At 39.4% G+C, this 21540-nt stretch overlaps 1 protein-coding gene across 1 annotated transcript in view; it reads right to left on the bottom strand.

Annotated features, from left to right (window-relative positions):
* Window positions 1-21306, bottom strand: part of TOX (thymocyte selection associated high mobility group box) — a 223609-nt gene extending 202303 nt beyond the window's left edge. Inside the window, exon 1 of the mRNA XM_050892407.1 lies at window positions 21205-21306. Within this exon, the coding sequence (XP_050748364.1) occupies window positions 21205-21306 (102 nt within the window). The remainder of the gene's footprint in view (window positions 1-21204) is intronic.
* Between the last annotated feature and the right edge of the window lie 234 nt (window positions 21307-21540).

The raw sequence follows: 21540 nt of genomic DNA, 5'->3' as shown, positions 1-21540 counted from the left end.
TGACTACACATTAGTCTGGCAAGTACTTATTAGACCCAAATTAAATAGCACAATGATTATAGTTCATATTTACTAAATATAGTGTTATTAATTTATACAGCACTAAATATGGATGCTACCAGCATATAAATAAATGGTGAGTACTGAACCAAAACAGCCCAAGTTACAAAATATATTATCTTCATTAAACATATCTCAGCTCTACAAATGCTACTATCCAGAGAGCTTCCATTAAAATATATACCGTGGGGGAGGAAGCATCAAACTGTTATCCATTCTCCATAACGAGTGCACTGACAACACACCAGCCTCTCAATCCCAACAGCTCCCCTCCCAGTCAGCCTCCACAATGCACTGGTACACATAATGTCACCAACACAGAAATATCAGCACCCATTGTATAGGTGGGTCTCAGATGAATAGATACCAGTTCCACAAACATCTCAGGTAAGACCAGCTACCACAAAACTTATTCAATAAACCCACATACCATCTGAAATATGCTGGATATCTTATATAGAAATTCAGTGTACTTTGGCCATGCAAATTGAACAAGATGTCCCATGCCACCAAAGTCCATCAAGAAGTCTGAAACTCATTAGTGAACAGTGGGGCAAAGAACCACAGTTCAACCCATACCTAGTGAAGAATGGGATGTCTAACACTTACAGGAGGAACCTCAGTCAAGAAAGACCAGTAGCACACACTAGCAATTCTTGCTGTTCAACATTAGAAAACTCTTTCCTACCTAGGGATGCCTTCAACATGGATTTTATGTACCAGTGGCTATGCACAAGCTTAGCTTACCATGCATAAACTTCACCATCTTTTTAATAAGATGTTACATTAATTTTAGATGCTTGTGAGTCACAAACTAAGGCACACTGGCAAGCCAGATGAACAAAGAAAAGGATACTTTGAGGAATCATCTCTGTTACCTATCTCTACTTCTAAACTGGCCATGCCAGTTTTATGGAGGATTCCTATCCCAAAGCTTTACCTGTATTTAAGCTTTAGAAAGCAACCAGTATAGACCTCTGTCACAATCACACCTAAGTTTCTAATTTAAATACTGATATCAAGGCAGTTTTCTGAAGATGTTCTGAAGATTGAGAAAACTGATATCCCATTTCTTTAACTCACAGTTCTGGTTTACCCATAGTTAACAACCTGGATCCTGAAAGATATCACTGCTAAACTTGCATATTTCTTTCTATCATATCGTTAATTATTTGTCCAAATTTGTGCAAAGTAGAACTTGGACACACTTTATTTGTTTCATAAAAGATTTGGCTTTCATCCAATTTTTTTTAAAGATCTCACTTTTCACTTTTATGGGATCAGTCTTCCAACAATTGAGCTTATCAGCCACATCTACACTGCTAGTAATTCAAAACCATGGCATATTTATTGATTCCAAAAAGCTATTACATGATATCGCTTACATCCCTGTATTTGATTAGACTGAGTTATTGGGGGAACTAACAAATGATTACTCAGAACTCAGCAGAGAGCTTATATAGATGTGGTCTTACCTGACATCTAGGCTATTTGCTCTTGCACCTTTATTTATAAGTATTACACACACAGATCAAGTTTTGCACAAAACAAGCATCCAATGTAGCTTTATCTCCATTTTGCTATTCCACCATTAAAAAACCCCAACTATAAGAGATAAGTTGTAGGTATAAAACTTTTATCCACTCCTTTAAGAGAATATTAATGAACAACAATGTAAAGTTGTATTGATGAGTGAGATGTATGATGACTGAAGACCATCCAAGTTCAATTTAAACCTGAGCTATATACTACATCTGAATATAGTATATATCAGGTATTTATATATGAATATAAATTATGCACTGCTTTGGACAAAAAAATGCCCACAAGTTTAAAACATGAATATGTTAATTAGATTTAAATTCATCCATTATAGAAAATATTTTGACAACTATCCTAAGAACAGTGTTTTTAAAACAGTTCAGTGCATTAAATACATGCAAATTTTGACAGTCAAAAATGCATACTGCATAGCTGAGATACTATCATTCTTCACATTCACTGCAGCCTCTAGCTAGATACAGATTTTTCATGACAGACAGAAACATTTCCTTCTGTGTATCTCATATTCTCAGATTTCTACTTCAAAATGATTCCTGAAACACTTTTAAAGACAGACTTAAAACTACTGCAAACTAGAATGGTTGTTATATACTTCAGTTAGCCAGGGCTGTCAACAGCAAATCATAGTCAATCTCTTAAGAAGAACTGTTTGCCACTGGAATTGCATCCACTGGTGAGTTTTAGGACGTTTCATTCTTGAATTACCTGCACTAACAGTGCACCTATAGGCTGTTTCTCAAATATGCCTAAGGTAGATGTAAACATGGGGTTTGTGTATACAGACAGATTAGCGCCCACATCAATTTGAAGTATATTCACTGTTTTGCAAAATCCCCATGTAATTTTAGGGCACAGTTTCAGAACTGGCTAAAACCCATTTAAAATTTGTAACTAAAAGGTGAAGCCTGCCCCCTCTTTGCTTGGTAGTCCTCCTACAGTCACATGGCAAACCAGACCAGCTCACTGATCAAGACGAAAACTTAGTCTGAAGGACTAGGAAGCAATAACGTCCATCTGCTTTCAAAGCAGAGTATCTTTACACAAAGGCATCCTGTGTGGACATGGAAGTGTCTGCACAGGACGCTACTGTACAACAGCCAGCATGCCATAAATTCACATCACCCAGGTCCACGGCACTCAACACACACACAGCCTGTTGTAGATCACAGCAACAAAACTGTAACATAGAACTGGGTCAAGAAACAGCTCAAAGGAACAGTGGACAACCTCCCTGTATCAGGAAAATACACTGATTCTTTATTTACATGTATCTGCTTATGCAAGGATTTTGAATTGAAATGGGGGTTTAAAGGAAACATGGAAATTTTTACAAGTAGTAACAGTTGGTCCTCAAGGAACTATGGAGATGTACCATGCAGGCGGCAGCCTGAATCACACTGTGAGAGCATCACGGCTTCGCATGAGTCACGTGTTTCTGAAAGCCCTGAGTGAGAGCAGGTGGATGGAAAGACATGCGATTGTTTTAGAACAAAAACAAGTTTCCTGGCATGAGTTTCCCTAAGCCACTGAAGTTCTCTTCCAACTACCAGCACTCTTTATCCTACTTACTGGGAAAGAGACCTGCAGGGAATCTTGCAGGGAGTATTGCAGAGAGGCAGGGTATCAGTGGGTCTGTGCATTTGTCTCTCACCCCAGATTCACAGCTTGCGTGTGCCTCTGTCTTGCTAATGAAATACCTTTTGGATTGATCCACTACACAGGGAAAAGTAAAACTAACTGATTATTTTTTGAGGAAAGTGCAACTCAAATGAACCTCAGCCACAGTTTTGCAACTGCAGGAGAGACAGATAAAATATGATGTTGTAACTGTGATAGCTAATATTGGTTTAATACTTTAAAATATTTGTGCTTGATGGACCTTGGAATGCACATGTACTTACAGGAAAAACAACACTCAATAGAAAATGAATTTAATGTTCTCAGTAAGGTTTCTTTAGGGCCAGTATGTATAAAATGCAATAGTCCTGAAAATTAACCCTAGGTGTATCATTTTGTTAATACAAGAAATGTGCAGGATATCTAGAACAATAAAGCTTACGTAAACCTTTATGTAAGAAAAAGGGATACCTAAGACAGGGCTATGTAGCTGACCTGAGGCCAAATCACAGTCCTTGAAGAAAGCAAAACTCCTCTGGATATCAGTGGCATTTTTCCTAGGGTAAGAGCTGCAAGGCCAAGCCTGTGATTGAAATACTCTGGTACCACAAGGCTCTAAAAGCCAAAGCAGTGATAAGGGCAGGAGAGCTGTTATTTCTGTACCATAAAAAGAAAGATTCTAGAGACATTATTACATTTAAATGTATTCTGATATTGCATTCTGCTTTTCCATCTCAGCAGACACTGTTCCATTTGAACAAGATGGACATAACATAGAGCACAGTATTTTATATTAAATGTGGTTATAAGGGAAGAACAACAACCTTGGAATGACTCACTTGCAGGACCAATTCATAGGTTACACTGAGTATGAAAGGCAATTTCAGAGTAGTGGTGGAAGAAAAGGAGTTTTATAACAGAGGTGATACAAACTAATTTGGAGACACAGATACATACAGAACAGAGTACACAATGTACTGTACACACTTCTTCAAGGGAGGAAAGAATGGTTCCTTTTTCAAATACAGTGGTATCTGCAAAAAATAAAGTCCAATTCTGTTCAGTACTGTAATGAAATCATTACAAATGCTGACACATTAAAAATTCAACACTAAAAAGACAGCGGCTGTGTACTTGTGCTGCACTGAGTCTAAACACAAGATACTAAGAACAGGAGACTGTATTAAGGCAGGACTGGTGACAGACATTGGCAGTCCTATACAAGTGGTGCATACAGAATGTAATAAGATATTCAGGAGTGTATTTCAGCCCATATACTAAAGCACCGAGAAGGTAAAGTTTTGCTCATAGCTGCATTCCTTTTTAGGATAATGGGAAAAAATGGTAAGAAAATACAAGATTTGTTGAATTATTCCACAAACAGCTTGTCACAGTTCTGTATCCTAGATGATACATTTCTTTGTCAGGAAAAACATAACGAAGTTCACCTTTTAAAATCTAATGCAACAGACTTCTATTAGCACTAGAACTGTGTAAAAATAGCACCTTCTACAAATTAACTGTACCATAAAAATTGATGCTCATGAAATGTTATTATAATCTAAGGTCTAAAATGCAAGAAAACTCTGAGTTAAACTGAAACTTCATCCTTAGCCCACCCAAAAGTGTTTAGACACAGCAGGGCTTGCCAAAGAGTAATAATCCTATATACAAAATATGCTGCCATAACTAAAAATTTCAAACTAAGTATGGAATTCCAGCTCTAATTCTGACCTTCCTCTTCCCCGTTTTTGTGCGTATAAGCAAGTCCTTTCATTACGCCAGCACTGGTGTGGTTAATAATCTTAAGGTAATTTTTTTAAACTATTTCTGTGCAGTAGAATTTATTTGCCAGCTTCTCAGCTACACAGTCAACTGTACTGTTTTGTAAAGGCAGAGAAGGGGAAAAACCAAAAACCAAATAGTAAAATTATCTTTACAGAGTACTGTGGAGTGGCCCTAAAGGAAAAAGAACTCACAGAATTTGAGTGGTCCACTCCTTGTACTCCAAGCTTGTCGACTTCTTTTTTTTTTTTTAAGAGCTGCAGGCATAAGTTATTGAACCACCAGATAAAGGCTGAAATAAGACCTGCTGTTGAGGAAGAACGAGGTTCTCATCCAAGTTAAGAGATAACAAGTTGGGATGTGGAGAAGAGTGATTTTATCAGAGACAGGGGGAGGGAAGGGGAGTGGGGAATGGGATTCAAGATGGCATAGCATCTCATAGTGTTTCTCTAGACCTCCACAATTAAGTTTGTGTTGAAGGATCTCTCCCTTCATTGCTGGAGACTGCTCTTTCTATCACCAGGATCTATTTTTGGAGAGATTACTTTTCCCCATTTCTCTTATGTGACCTCATCAATGTAATGGTCACAAAAGAATTTCCTGATATTTTTGGACTCTATCTTCTTAAAAGACACTTTCTGGCAGGGGATGGTAAATGAGCTGCTGAAGAGGCAGCCTCTGTTGCAGGATGTTAGGACTTCTGCGGAACATGAGTGAGGAAAGTAGCAGATGAAGGCAGCAATGGAAAAGCTAACATGACATTTCATGGACTGAAGACAGAAAGCACTTCTCAGGGAAGCCCCTGCAGCTCGAGGAGTTTGTTCCATGAGCCAGCAAACGTTGCCTGGAGTCATGTAAGTCCACAGAAAGAGCAACATAATGCACCATAAAGACTTCTGTAAATGCACATTCATGGAACTTTTAATATCATCCAGTACTACTTCAGTTGATCCATCCTAATCCTAATAGCTCTGCTGTCATGTAAATCTGAATTTGGCTGTCTTCCTTGAAACAGGCATGGTGTCACACTAGGTCTTTGAACCAGAGATTTCTGAATCACCCCGAAGAACTGTGGGTGAAAGTTAGTCTGCCTGGGGCACACCCCATACCCCACACCCGCCTTCTCCACTGACAGTACAGGGACTTCAGGACCCTCCAGTGGTGTCCATTCTCACCTAGTGAGCTGGTCAGCTTTTCCTTGGAGATAGCTTAGGTGTCCATGCTGGTGGAAATGGTGCCCAGCTTTGGCCAAGACCAGTCAGAAAATCTGTTTTCTACAGGATATCTTCATGTTTTCTTCTGTTCTAGCACAAATTCCTAATCACCTGGCAACAGGTACTCTGAGTTAGGTTGCAATTCATCTGTCTTTTCAAAGCTCAGCATCTGTATGGGGAGAATACTTGAAACATGAAGGAGGAAGGGAGTCTCCTGGCAGAAAGGAGACAAATGTTCAGTGATGGTAAAATGCAAACATATGCTCAAACCAGCGCTGAGAGACCACAGCGCCAGCTCTTTTCCTTAGATGAGTTCCTTAAGCACTCGGTGCCCCCTTTCCCTGCTCTCCTCTCCCATGCTTGACTGAACAACACTCAGCTACCAGAGTGGATGGAAAGCCCACATTCCCTCACAGCCATGCTTCATCCTTACGCAGGATAAAAAGACCTGATGATTATGACACTCTTCTATTTTCAACTCCTAATAAACAGGGAAATATGCATTCCAATACTGCTATTTTCAGCTGTGTACGGGTCCATTGCAAGCTCAGTAGTAAGAATAAGGGAAGATTCTGACGAGCGAATGGCAGAAAATTAAATTCCAGGTCTGGTACATCACTGTGCCCCATTGCTTCAGAATACGCTTACAGCTCTAATATGAGCAAAGAGCTTCCAACATTGCTAGAAACCCAGGCAACCATGTAGGAAGCAGCAGGTTAATGGCTGTCTCTGTTGTAATTAACTTGTTCCTAGAAAGTCTGCAGTCTTCTCCTCCAACCAAAACCTTCTAAATTCAGAACCTTACCTATTTTATTCTGTAGTAAATATTAACATTTACGTTTTGAATTTCTGAAAAGAGTGAATAAAACCAAAGCCGAGTTAGAGAATGCTGCTCTAGTATTTCCACTGTAATGTTCTGTTTGAGAAAGTCCTCTGGAATCAGAGCACTCTTAAAAGGGCAATGGATTCAGCTGAATAATATATTTTTCCATTTCAAAAATATTTTTTCTCTGAGCTTTCATTATTATATAGATGGACTCCCTTGTAGCTCCAAAGAAAAATATTACAGGACAAACCCTAAGGATTTGTATACTAAATCCTCCGGTTTTACTAGAACTAAAGTAATTTATACAAATTTAGAGAGTTTAATATAAACATACATTTAACAGATGCTACTTTAATTATTTCTATAAGCATAGTATCTATATACGATAATAAAGATACATACAATAGGGTTTCTCTTATTTCACAATTGCAGGTGCAACTATAGTACATATTACTGTAATTTTGGTCACAATACCTGTATTTGGAGTTCAAGTGGTATTTTTAACCCTAAGGAAACTCAACCAGCTCCATTATTTGCAGCACATCTTTCAAATTCAGCAGAAGAAAAGATATTGAGATAGAAAAGTGCCTTTTGTTCAGAAGTAAACTGTTGAAATTACTAAAGCCTGAACTTATGCTTGAGCTCCTCAGCCCAAAATGTGGGCATCGTGACAAAATAATAACACAAGTATTCTCATGTTGGATCCCAAATCTTTAGAACGTAAGCATGCCTCATGACTGCCTGTGTCAAAGTATCCACAGAAGGAAAGGACCGGTAAGAGAGAGTGCAAGATTTTCCTAGCCACAGCAAGACTTGGTCCTCCCTTCACTCACCATGACAAAACTCTCCCGGCTGCTAACAAGAGTTAACTCTGCAGCAGAAAAATCTGTGCAGCAATGTTGAAGAGACTCAAATGCTCCTGATAGATGATAGCAATGAATGTCATGGATACGATCCAATGAATTAGTAACACACACAAAAAGATATTTTTGAAAGAATATTATTTGGGTTACAAAGTCACGAGGCCAAAATGTGGAAAAAGCCAGATTTAAGGCTGCCTGAAAGCCTAACTCAGGTGCCATTTGTAACTGCATTAATGACAAAGCTTCAATGGCATGATCACTTATTCCACATCCACTGTTTCATTCCATCAATTCCTGCCAATGATAACATATTAAAGAGCAAAATCAAGACATCCTTAAATCTGGCATTCCCAACCTTAAAGTGTTTGACTTCATAAACTAACAAAGTCCTGAACAAATGAAGTCCTCATGACAGCAATGTTGTAATCTTCTCAACATTATTACAAGAGCTACTACGGTGATTTACAAAAATGGCCCTGGTGTTAATCCAAAATTATAGCTTCAGGGTCTGCTCTCATTTTTATCAAAACCTTAGTTACAAGCTTTACCACGTTGCACAATCGAAATATTTTCTTTCCTCAACAATGAAAAAAACATTTAAAAATTCTTCATTCCTTATAGGTTTCGACTTCCAAAGTCTAAAATTTTTCCTGGCTTTAGGAGCCTTGTGGACCTGGTAGCTATGATGGAAAGCTCCCCAAACCAGGAATAATTTTAGAAATTCTCTCTCAAAAAAAAGTTTTGTCAGAAGTGAAAGTGCCAAAGGTCTGAAACTTGCACAGCTATGAGCCCAGACAAATCTAAACACAATCACCTTTGGGTGTCCAGAAAGCTACGGCTCCTCATTGATGCATTTGCTCATAAGACTTGCATGTGCACTGTACAGAGGGAATCATACGTTCAGATTACTATCTTTGCCATTTCCCATTTCCCTCTATTTTCTACTCATAAATCCTGAAAATCCCTGGAAGTGTCAGTTCCTAATAAATCCAACCATCCATTGATGTCATATATTAAGTCAGAAGGGGTTTGCTTCATTAGAAATAAAGCAGTCTTGTTGGTTTTCTTCTTAAGGCATTCATAGTTTTTAAGCATTCCTAAGGGTTTACTGATGTTCAAGACATAATTGGGCGAGATACACATTAGTCCAACAAAGGAGTGAATAGGATCCGTACAGGTGCCAAAGTTAAACAGCATGTTGTCAGACAAGGTGATGTGCCTTGCTGTTGTCGCCTTAAGATTCAACAAGTGGTTGGCATCCTCCATTCCCACACTTTACACAAATATAACCTGAAAGTGCGAGTTGGCCCTACACAAAGGGTAAAAGGGCAAAAGGCAGTCAATTTGCTTTTCATCCGAGAGCATTGACAAACCAGGAAAGAAACTTTTTGACTAAGTAACAATTCCTTCCCAGGGGTCCTCCTGGAAAAATGCAACTGTCATCCCCCTTTAGATTTCAATGTCCCTGTACAGGCACAAAACACTAACTCAGCTAAAAGTTCCCCACAACCGTGTTGTAGCTGTGCTTTCAGTTGCCGATGCTTTATGAGCTTTAAAAAAAATACAGTCAGTGTTGTGGTTTCTGATGTAAAATGAAACCTGGAATCTAATTTGAGACATCAAAATCTAATTACTATTCATAATAATGAATCTTTGGCTTCGTCATTTTCACCTGCAATGTGCTTGGCTATGGAAAATGTTGAGGTTTATTTATCAGTGTCATTTTGCAGTGATGTATCATTTACTGTTCTTAAGAAAAAAAAATTAATATTTAAGTTGCATTACAGTTGATATCAAAACTCAGTTTTATTATCAGACTCAAAACTGAGGTCTCTGCCAGTCCTTATCTAGGTAAATCTCCCCCTAAAGTAACAGTGTTGCCCAAAGAGTGTGGATCAAATCCAGTATGAATGAGAAAGCCCACTATCTCCCACACATACAAAGAAACCCCCACCATTTCCCCATGTCTTCTATAAAGGTGCAAGACGCAAGGGCAGCCTGCCTCAGTAAATTTTTCCACTGGCTTTACTTTTTTTTTGATTCTGTTCAAAGTACTCTTGGAAAAAAAAGTAAAAAGATAAACACACTTCTGCTAGCAAATGCCAGAAGAAAAATATATTCTAGCAGCCTTTGGCCAACTAAGACTTGAAATGAATTTACATCATCAAAATACTTCTTAATTGCGTTTAAACATTCTGAAAACTTATTGCACACATTTTTCTTCTGAAATTCATGGCAATGTTTTGCTTTACAGTCCATTCTTCACTTGCATGCCCTTTTTCTCTCTCTCTGGAAAATATATCAATTGCTTATTAAAAAGAAGAAGTGTTTTGGCTTGGCTGACCTGTAGAGATATGGAGCTAAGCAGAGTCAGTGAATCCACTCACTCTGATATGCACACATGATATGCAATTAAAATCTCCATTCACATTCCTACAGGGTTGTCAATCAAGAGAAAAGCCTTTTTGACAACATCCAGTGAAGCGTACCAACTAACTGCTGAACAGGAACTTAAACAGTAACAGCTTTTGTTACTAGCAAGAACGGATTTTACCAAGATTGGGCTCAGCTTCTAAAGAAATCATTATGTTAAAATTTGGGGGGCTTTTCATTAAAAATTAAAATGTGTCACAAAGCTATTGTGTGTGAAGCTATCATATTATGTAATACATGAGGGTTATCAGATATATGTGAAAAAAACCTCTAACCTTTCTTGACTGTAGGAAACAATTTAACCTTTCATGTTTAGAACAATGAACAATGATTACAAGCCGTTTTTTAGCAAGAAGAGAACATTATTCTAATTGCATGTTGTCTGTTTGGTAGGCACCGAATATCTTTTATAACATTATAAGCTGCCCAGCCACAAAAGTAACACTGTAAAAGGCCTGCTACTGCCAAAAATGATACTGTGAACAATTTATTACTGACACATGGGAAAATGATGTGGCTCAATTATAAGTATTTGCAACTCTTTGAAAATATCCTAACTTTGAATTTATGACAATAGAAGAAAAGTCTTTGATAAACACTGAAGATGCTAACATTTACTTTCTAATACCCAGTTAGGTAATGCATAACTCATAAGAGCATTAGGGTACTTTATAATCAAATCTGTAAAGGTAAAACCAGTAAAAATAAATAGGTCATTATTAATCTGCTGTTTGTGTTTTGAGCACTAACCTTGAACTACAGTTTTCAAATATGCTAATATTATTAGATATTGAAATACTTGCCCTCTTGCTTATCACGCTCCGTAACTGAAGAGAGAGCAGATGCATCCTGACTATTAACAGTCATGACAAATTGCCTTACTAATGAATGTTACACACTGAAAGTGCCATAACTGATTAAACTACAATTTCCCACTACCAGATAGAGAGAGACTTGGGAACTCCAGCAGTGGACAACTCTGATGTTCTGCCAACAGGCCTTCAGGGCACAGTGTGGTATTTAGAAAAACACACTGTAAATTCCATATGAATATATTCTAAAAGACTATGTGTATACAACAGGTTTTAAAGAACATTAAATGAAACAGCTTAGGTTCGTAGCCGATGAGCCATGTAAAATGGATGTGTTTCAACAATTTTAGTATCATTACAAGGCTGCGTTGGAGAATATTTCTGTTGGGTTCCTCTACCCACCTCCCCACCTCCCCAAACATTGCTTGTGCTTTGCTTTCACATAAAATCTTTCTTTTGTCAGTCTCTTTGTCGGTGCAAAATTGGCAGCGGTTCAAATTCAAAGTACTCCTATTCATTTACTGACCATTAAACCAATGTCATTCTAGTTCACATCAGCCAGAGAGCTAAGCTCTAAAAAACATAAAAGGCTTGCTTCACCACTGACGAATAATGTGTACATTTTTACAGAGCTTAAACCTTAATGCTTTGCCTGAAACTAACAATACAGTATATCTTATCATTCCTTTTTCACAAGCAGGCAGCTGCTGTAACGCTTGCCACTTCAAAATATCAATTGCTTGCCAGAGTTGTCCTCAACACACCCTGTCAAACTCATGTACATTGTGCAATGAAAATGGTGCAGGACTGAAAGCTAGAAATTGTGTCAAATTCCGCTGTAAGGGTATGATGTGCAAAGAACAACGTATGACAACCGTAGAGACTACAAACAATAGCAATGGAGCCAGACACTACATATATCACAACTGTGCCTGTACATATTTTATTGTATGTATTATATATTTAAAGCATGACAAATGTGTCATTGAAGCTATGTGCTACACCAAATAGAAACCCTTCAGCTAGTTAAGCTATTTCATTTCTCTTGATGGAAGTGTAGTGGTATTTTTCTGCCCTCTGAACATTTGTTTGTAAATCACACAGCACAAAAAAACCCATCAGGTTTTCAAAATGAGTAACAGAAAACAAAAGGCAATACTACAAGATGAGAAAATGAGATTTTGTTCAATTAACACTTTTGCTTTTCTCTAAGGACACATAGCCAGGCTACCTTAAAGAATATCTGAGGCTATGCAAGACAAATACAATATCACTGCACCCATAAATTACAGTACACCTAATTTTAATGCAGATAAGTGCTGGCCTATTGATTTGCATGTTTCCCTGGCAAAATGGAAATCCCATGTGAGTATGTTCTTTGTCTGTAGAAAATGCATTTTAAAAAACCTTTATGAATACAGCAATCTATTCTAAAAAGGAAAACATAAGTCACTAGTATAAAATCATGTATGGAAGCTTATATATACACACGTGTATCCATGCATCTCTCTGTGCATGTGTGCATGCGTGAATGTGTGTTACACAATCACATAGTTTTTTAGCACATAGTTACAATTTCTATAAAGTGTCTTAACTAATGAAAATTCAGCCTCTAAATATAATCTTAAATTAGCTGAGGAAAAAAATGAAAATTGCCAAAGTAAGTAACAAAGTAAGTTAATCATAAAGTAACCATGGAATGCTAATCTTAAATTAAAGATACAACACATAGTTGCGATGAAAAAGAAATGTTTAGGAGGAAAGATGAGTGCAACAGCCCACAACAGCACGTAGGTTGCAAAACCTGAACACACGGGATTCCATGAGGGTCATTAACTGATATAATCCTAACCAAAATGAATAGATACGCCATTAAGGTGTTAATAAATATTTTGGAAAGAGAATAGGTGTTTTAGGTGCTCAGGGTTGCTGACCTTTGCTGTGTTTATTAGTGGGACAATGATGCATTATTAACACACAGCAGCTGTACCTGAACTGCTGCCATGAACATAATAGCCTTTTATAGCCATCAGGGGAGTGAGATAGGAGGCCTTTATTAACCACTAGACATGATTAGCACATTATGTGAACTTTAGTAGGCAAATTATCTCTTATTGAAATATAATGTTGGTTATAACTAATTGTAAACATGATTTTAAAAACTTCTCAATGCAAAACTAAGAGTTTTACTACCATTTAGTGAATTACTGGCTAGGCCACTAAAAAAATAATTCTTCTTTTCCTTTGTTCAACCTGCAAAAACAACTGTGCCCCAGAAAAACTTACTGCACTATGATAAAACCACTGAAGTGAATGACTTCCACATCATGAATATTATTCTTCAGAACTGTAAAAAAACATAGACATTTCCAACACAATTAAGAAAACTGCTAATGAAGAAAAAAAACTTGCTTTATATTTTCCTATAAAGATTACAAGCAGTTCTTAAAAAAATCAGTTTGCCAATACATTTTCAAGAGTTAACTTGAAAAAATAACACCATGGTTTACTTCAAAAAGCCTAATTTTGGGTAAGATTATCCCATTAGCCTTCGCAACTGAACACAGCACTGAGAGTCCATTATGAGCAGTCTTTTATGCCCTAGCAGAAAGTCATTAACATAAAATAAATCATTAGCTTTGATATTAAGCCTCTACTATCTGCAGGTTTCTATGACTAATATTCACAACTGTGTCTGCCAAATGACAAATCATACTTTTTTGAAAGGTTATCATCCCTTTTCACCACTATTTTTCCTTTTACTATTTATTATTATTTCAGGTTGATGCAAACATGATGATCGTATAAGAAACAAATGTTTTCTCTTATTCATGAATACAAAGCTATGCACGTTTGGCAACTGTGACCAGAATACGACTTCGAAGGCAGCTACTTATAATAGAGGATAGAAATGATGGATTCTCAGAGTAAGTTCACTTTCTTCAAAGTGAGCAATATATAACGAAGCAGAAACATACGTGTGTATATACGTATAGAGTAGCATTGATACAATAGGAATTTATACGTATACATAATCTTCTCACTCTTCTGGCAGGAACTGTCTGGATAAATCTTTTGCTTCACATTGCAGACTTCGTACTTCCTTTACTGACCCATTTCCCTAAGTACAGGTTATCACTGTCTGATTTCAGAGTTCTCGTTTCTTCTTGCAGATAGAATAAGTAACTGGAGTTCACTGTAGATTTCCTTAATATAACAAAAATACATACCAGCTACAGTAACTTCCATTTAACCTTTAAGACCATATAATCATCAACAACAATAGCAGGAGACAAAAGTACTAACACAGCAGCTCAATTTCCATGCTTAGCCAGCAGTACCTTTGAAAAAAGCCACTCGTGCCACTTTTGATTGGTAGAGAGCAGTTTAACAGTCAAGAATGTGAATGCTAAAACATTCTGACATTTCCACTAACCTGGATTTGTCAGATGCTCATGTAATTCAAGTATGTTTTGCAACTTAGAAAGCAGTGTGTTTCTTGGGAGGAAACCGTCCTACAAGGGTCTACAGCAAATCAAATAGCAGCCCAGTGAGAAATACTAAATGAACAGTTCAGGAACAGTGTTAGCATATGTGCAATTGAAAGATAAGATATAAATATTAGTAGAGCCATATGAAATTCAAATGCTAAAAATAAACTACTTACTGCAAACATAAGAAGCAAAAGAAAACCACAGACATTACAAATGTCGGTTGCACCAAGATCTCTGCTGAAAAACTATTTTAACTTTGAAGATCTAAGTCAAGATTTAAACATTTTATTCAATGCTCTGACTTACTAACCTAAAACTGATCACAACCAATGAACATAAAATGCAGATATTCCAGTGGAAGGGGAGATGAAATTTTCTTCTGTGCACTTGCTGCTGTGGAAGGGTGATGTTTGCTGCTGCTGCTAACACTACACAATCTGTGTGTAACCATAGAATAATGCAATGTTGCCATTTTCCAACTGAATGCTGTAGGGAAAAACGTTATGACCAAGAAAATCTCATTCAGGTTGATGTGAAAGTATTTTGGAAGCGCTGCTATAATTAACAGTCATTTGGCGCTTCCGCTATAAACTATGTTTTGAAGCAGTTTATAACTCCGCATTTTTTATGAGAAATCACTCCTTGGGCAGAAAATCGGTACCTAGTTGCGTAACTAAAACAGTAGAATAGAATAGAATAGAATAGAATAGAATAGAACTAGACTATTTCAGCTGGAAGGGACCTACAATGATCATCTAGTCCAACTGCAACAACAGAACATTTAAATTTGGTTAGGCTATATTTAAAATAAGTATTTTAATGTATGCAGACCATGCTAGACATCCACAGAGCATGTGTCCACTTCAAAAAGATAAACAAAGCTGCCACTAATTGCCACCGCTGTCAGTTCCAGAAGCCAAGGTCTGCGTTGATCCAGGGACTACCCTCTCACCACGAGAAGCAGTGCTTTCAGGTCACTCTTGAGCCATGCTGAGAGAGCAGTCAAAGGAAGCTTTTTACTTCCACCGTCTAAGCTTTGTTGTATCTGCCATCGATATAGGATTTAAATATGCCAGAATTTTGATCTAAATCCTAGTGTGATTAGGACGTTTCTCTGCTTAATATAAAGTCATGTTTTAAACATAGCCCATTTTCCAATGCTTCTGTACAGTGTTAGGAAGATGAGAAAGTCCTGCTAAGATGGCAATCTGGGGACAGGAGGGTGCTCAGTTCTTCCTGGTAAAGTGTGATCGTCCCCAACACGCACCGAATTCAACAGGAGTTGGGACTGCCCAGTCCTCCACAGTATCAGCTCCTTAAGTCCTTAAATGCAGCTCCAGCTGCTCTTTCGTTTAATGTCAACACCAAAGGTACTGCATGCACTGTAGTGTTTAGCTAATTCTGCATTCTTAATAGCTTACAGTTTTCACTTTTTTCAGAAGACCTCATGATAGGCTGGTTGAAGGTAATGCCCTAGAGAGGAAAAACATCATTCTGGTACGAGAATAAAACATAATTTCTCTCAAGGTACTGATGTTTGGCAGAAAGAAAAAAAAGAAGAATGACTGCGAATGCTTTGGTTTATCAATAAGATAAAAGAAAGATTTCTCAAAAGCACATACATAAATCGTTCTCGGTATTCCACTAAAATTGGGACCACTTCTTTTCTGAAACACTGGAATTTAAGGAGGCACACTTGAGGCGTGCCCACAACTCTGAGACTACATTCTAAGGTCTAGTAACCCAGGAAAGTCCCATATCCCTTCTTTCTAGGTGGTATTTTTTGAAACTAACTAAACCACTTAACACTTAAAAATCAAGTCAGCACTAATGCAACTGCTTAATCTTTCGTTTAAGAGGCAGCAACAAATTTCAAGTATGATTCTAATGCAGTAGGGGACAAGGTAGTTATCTAAGGAAAAAAAAATATGCCCAGAATAAACAAATAGTGATCTATTAGATGAGCATAATCTAAAATGCTGTCAAAACACTAACACAGCATTTCAGCTTTAGAGCTGTCCTTCAGAGCGCTGGCTTGCCACAATTCTGAGTTTCAGCTAGAGACTGGATAGAAGCAAGCCACTGGTAATAATGTACACTTTGTAAACAGCCATGGAACATTTTACATAGAGCAGTCTCTATGGTGGGGTTAAGTTTACACAATAAATTATTCTAAACACTGTGTATAAATATATGCGCTTTTGCTCCATGGAATTCAGATTATGAGCGGGATTGTTACCTGCTTACAAAGCACTGTATTATATCTCCTTATCCACTTCTACCCAATGTCACTCTGCTTTTTTCATTTTGAAGGGCTTTGCTTCTCTCTCCCTCTTTTTTCCTCTTTACTCCTCTTTTTAAAAACAACTACAGTCTATCATTCTACCTCTGCTGTCTGGCTGTATTTTTCCACTGCACTGACAACTACCAGTGAATACAAGAAAGATGAGTTGTAGGCTCCTGTATTTTTGAACCAGGTAGCAAATCGCAGAAGAATCTAGTGCATAACTCTGCAAGGCTAACCATTGGGAGCAGTAAAGACCATTATTTTCTCCCTACTGTTGGCAGGGGTCAGCATCCCTGTCATTAGCTGTGTCAAACTATAATTATATAACTGCACTTTATGTGAGTAGATATCTGAAAACATTGTAAAGTTGCAAGTATGAAAATATACCAATCCTTCTTACAGTACTGATCGAAGCGGTGTTTAGAGGTGACACTTCAATACGGAAAGCCACAAGAATGTTATTTATTCCTCTCTACATAATCATCTAAACTTATCATCCGACTTCTTCAAGCAGCTTGAAATCCCTGACCGTATTCTTCTAACAAATTAAGACACTCGGATTATCAGAGTTTTTTCTTTTGTAGCATTCAACTCAATTAAGGAACGTGATGTTTCTTAAAATAAACTTCAACTGAACAGACTACTCATATTAGCCTGTAAATGTCTGAAATGCAATTATGCTTCAAGTTTCAAGAGGCAAACAGTACAACCCCAACTCTAAATCTGTCTGTCCAGCGTAAGAGCTCCACTATGTTATTTCAAAGGCTGACCTATATACCGCAGCATACCGTCCATTCTGTCCGTTTGTATAAGAGATACCTCACACAGTTGTCATAACCAACATTGTTTGCATTGTTCTTTCACTTTTCTCTCTCCATGGGTAATGCAAGAGAAACAAGGAAAAGCCTGCTTAACAATATATGCTGAGTATAATGAGCTTTCACAGCAGATAGAGAAATACTAGACTAAGATGCTCAGAATGCTATTTTATGTTTATAAAATAAAGATCTAAGCAGTCTTCTGAAACAAAGCCTGCCAACTGAAAATTGTAAGATGAGGCGACTGTTTGAATCTACGTTAGTGCATTTCCCTTTGGTTACAGAAAAATGCACTGTCAATACCTCCTGTGCATGTGCCTGGGAACTCACTCATATGCTACGAACAATCATCTGATCAGGAAAAAAACTAGTGCAAACAGAACAACTAGAAAACTTAAAAGCGTATTTGTGGAATACATTCTAAATTACCAGCAGCTCAAGCAGACTTAAAACGTAAAGAATCAGTGTCTGCCATATTTGTCAAAAAAACCCCAAACCCAAACCCCAGGTATGAAAACAGGGGCCAAATCCACTAGTAAGTGCCCAAAGCAAGTTTTAACTAACTTTACAAGAAACAAGATACAGTTCTGAATGAGTTTTGCAGGTAAAGACCTAATCAAGACCACCCTTCCAACCCAGAACGTGGATCCATCACACTCCAGCCATCATCTCCTTCCCTGGGAGAGATCAAGAGCAAACAGTCAACCAAACTTACTGAACACAAAATTCTGCAGGCCTCCCGCCCTTCAAACTCCCTGAATACACACAGCACGAAAATGAGTGACAGAGCAATACCGTAACATGACGACATGTTTAGGACCAGTCAGATAAGTTTTCACAGCAATGTTAATCATGCTGGACGAAGGGAGAGAGTGAAGGGAGTGAAAAATGAAATGTTCAGTAAATGTACGCCTCCAAGGGGCCTGGCAAACCTACTCTGTCCATTTAATGTAATCAATGGTCAATGGCAAAGACATCTGAAAAAGACATTCGTCCTATACTCAGTTACCTTATATTGAAACATTCCTGGTAAGTCTTTTCCAAGCATAAAACATATGTCTTATGACTGTGCACTTTTAAGCACATTATCAGTTCAGGCAAAGTGAAATAGAAGAGTTGCAACTTGTCTACAGAATGAGTGTCTCATTTGCATTTAAAAAGAACAGTTTGCTCCCTCATACATGGCATGACTTAAAAGAAGCTTTAACCAGCTAGTAAAGAAATTCTGAAAAAGACTTTCTAAATTAATTTATTTGATTTGCAGTGCAACCCACCAAAAATGATTTAAGGAACTTAATTGGAAAATGATCTAATATATTAAAGTAATTCCTGATTTTCCAAAGCATTTAACTTTTAAATTAAATCTGGCCCACTATCTCAAGAATGATGAATGAAATGTGTATTCAAGTCATTACCTTCTTTTTGAAGCTTTAAATCACTGATAGGTTTAATAACGTTTGTCCAGTTTCATTGCCAAATGGGTCTTCAGACATTTTGATGCTTATGTCATTAATATTAGCCCAAGCTTCTCACTTGGCAACATTTTATGGTTACAATTTACAAAAACAGACAACAGAGAAAATAACGGCAAGCTACAGATCAAAGGTAGCAGTAGCCTCATGATTACTCAGAGCACTTACAAAAAATTAATGCACCCATACAGGCTCCTACGCATCTGGACTCCTCCTGCTGAACAAAGTTCACTCCTGGCACAAACTTCCGATCTATAGGGCAGGTTTGCCAGACGCTGCAAAATACAGTTACTTAAAACACCGCTAACAGTCATACCTCTGGGATCTCCCTTGAAATATCCTTAGGCATCCACCACAAAGGGCCAGATTTATCCCTGAATTCTATAACTCCATTGAGTATATGTGAAATGCAGCCAGGATGAATTTGGTCCTTTCTGTTGTGATTGGTAGATGAGACCATGTGGGAAATCTTGCCTGAAAACTGAGAGGGCTTCACCCCGGCGCCGCAGCCTCCGCGCTTGAGCACAGACAACACGCTATTTTGCTGTTTATCTCTGCATCGAGGCAGCTGCCCCGGAATGAAAGGGACGGCTCTGAACATCATCTCTCTGACACGTGAGACCGGCACGACAATAGCCGAGCTCGGAACCAGGCTGTCCGCGGCCGGCCGGGGCGGGTCGCCCCGCGCGGGTTGCCCCTCCGCGGCAGCGCCCGGCCTCCGCGCCCCGCCGCGCCTCCGCGCCCGCCGCGCCTCCGCGCCGACCCGCCGCCACCCTCCGCACCAGCGGCCAGCCCTGCGGACGCTGCGCAGGGCGGAGGTTACGCTGCGAAAAACGGCGGCTGCAGCCTGCCACAGCCTTCCGCGGCAGGTTCCTAAACAAACGCCTCAGCGCGCAGGTTTGAACACATCTTTTCGGGAAGCGCTCGCTCGCAGCTTTCTCCCCTGGCGGGGGTGCGCTCAAGGAGTGCTCTGGGTAGCTCGCACTTCCTGATTATTTCCTACGGCCAGCGTTTTATTCATGTGCAAAGCCCATTCCGTAACAGCAGAGAAAGTGCAGCTCATGCATAAAGCACCAGCTGGCTCAGGCCACAGAGGCAGTAACAATGCAGGAACCCCAGCCCCCTTCCTCGGCAGCAAAAGTAATGCAAAGTGCTCCGGGATCGCAGCACCCAACTCTCGCAACCAAACCCAGGATCTGGGCTAGCGCGAGCCTCCGCTGCAGTTCCTCCTTCCCCAGGGCTCGGGGACCTGAAACTTCGCTCGCCTCAGGTACTGACCCTATTTGCAACGGTTTAATCAAGTTACAGAGAAATTGGTAAGGCAGTTGCACAGCCGGGACAAAGTCGAGCCCCTGTTCTGAACCGACTTGTCACCCTTACACGCCCTTACTGTGCATATATAGAGATCTGTGTGTATGTAAATATATATACATACACATGTCACATACATACACACACACACACACAAACGCGCTCCCGGCACCGCCAAGCACCGCTTTGACACATGAACTGCAGGGTACGCGGCGGGGCAGAGTTTCTGCCGGTTTGTGGCGGGCGCGATCTTTCTCACTAACAGGAGCCCTGGAAATTCAAGTCCTCCGCATCAACATCCTTGTCCACGCTGTTTCTCCGAAAGGGAAGATGTTATGGAAAATGCCTCCCACCCCCCCACCCACCCCCCCCACCCCCCGCTCCAGCCGCCCGCCCCCAAACTACTCCGGGGTTTTAATTTGGGGTGCCTGCAGGGGAGCCGGTGTGTGTCCCGGCGGCACCTCTCCGCGGCGGGCGGCACTGCGCTCCCCACACCCCAAATCCCGGCAAGTGCCGCTGCCCTCTGCCTCGCCGGTGAACTTGGTGCGCGGCTCGCCAAAGCGCAGCGCCCGCTCATGCAACGCGCCGCGACAACAGCACAATCGACAGCACAGATAAAACACCTCGGACGACACAAAACACGAGTCACCTTGTTGCAATAGTAGGGGTCCAGGCAGGGGGAAGGTCCCAAACAAGGCGTATCAGGAGCGGCTGCAGGCTGAGGAGGTGGTGAATAAAATCTTACGTCCATTTCACTAAAACATCAAGCAAACTCCTTTCCTTTTCTTTTTGTCGTTAATGTTGGTGCAAAAAGGGGTGTGTGTGAGTGAGTGTGTGTGTGAGGGTAGGGGGGGGACACACAACAAGACTGAGAAGAATAAAAAAGAGGTGCCTGACTTCAGTAGTCAAAGAAACACCTTCCCTGCCTCACATCCGTTTGTGGTTTGTAAAGAGAGAGAGAGGAGAGAAAAAAAAAAAAATCTCT

The sequence above is a fragment of the Gymnogyps californianus genome, chromosome 2, assembly GCF_018139145.2.
Source record: "Gymnogyps californianus isolate 813 chromosome 2, ASM1813914v2, whole genome shotgun sequence".
NCBI classification, from domain to species: Eukaryota; Metazoa; Chordata; class Aves; order Accipitriformes; family Cathartidae; genus Gymnogyps; species Gymnogyps californianus.
This window is presented reverse-complemented; position numbering and strand designations above follow the sequence as displayed.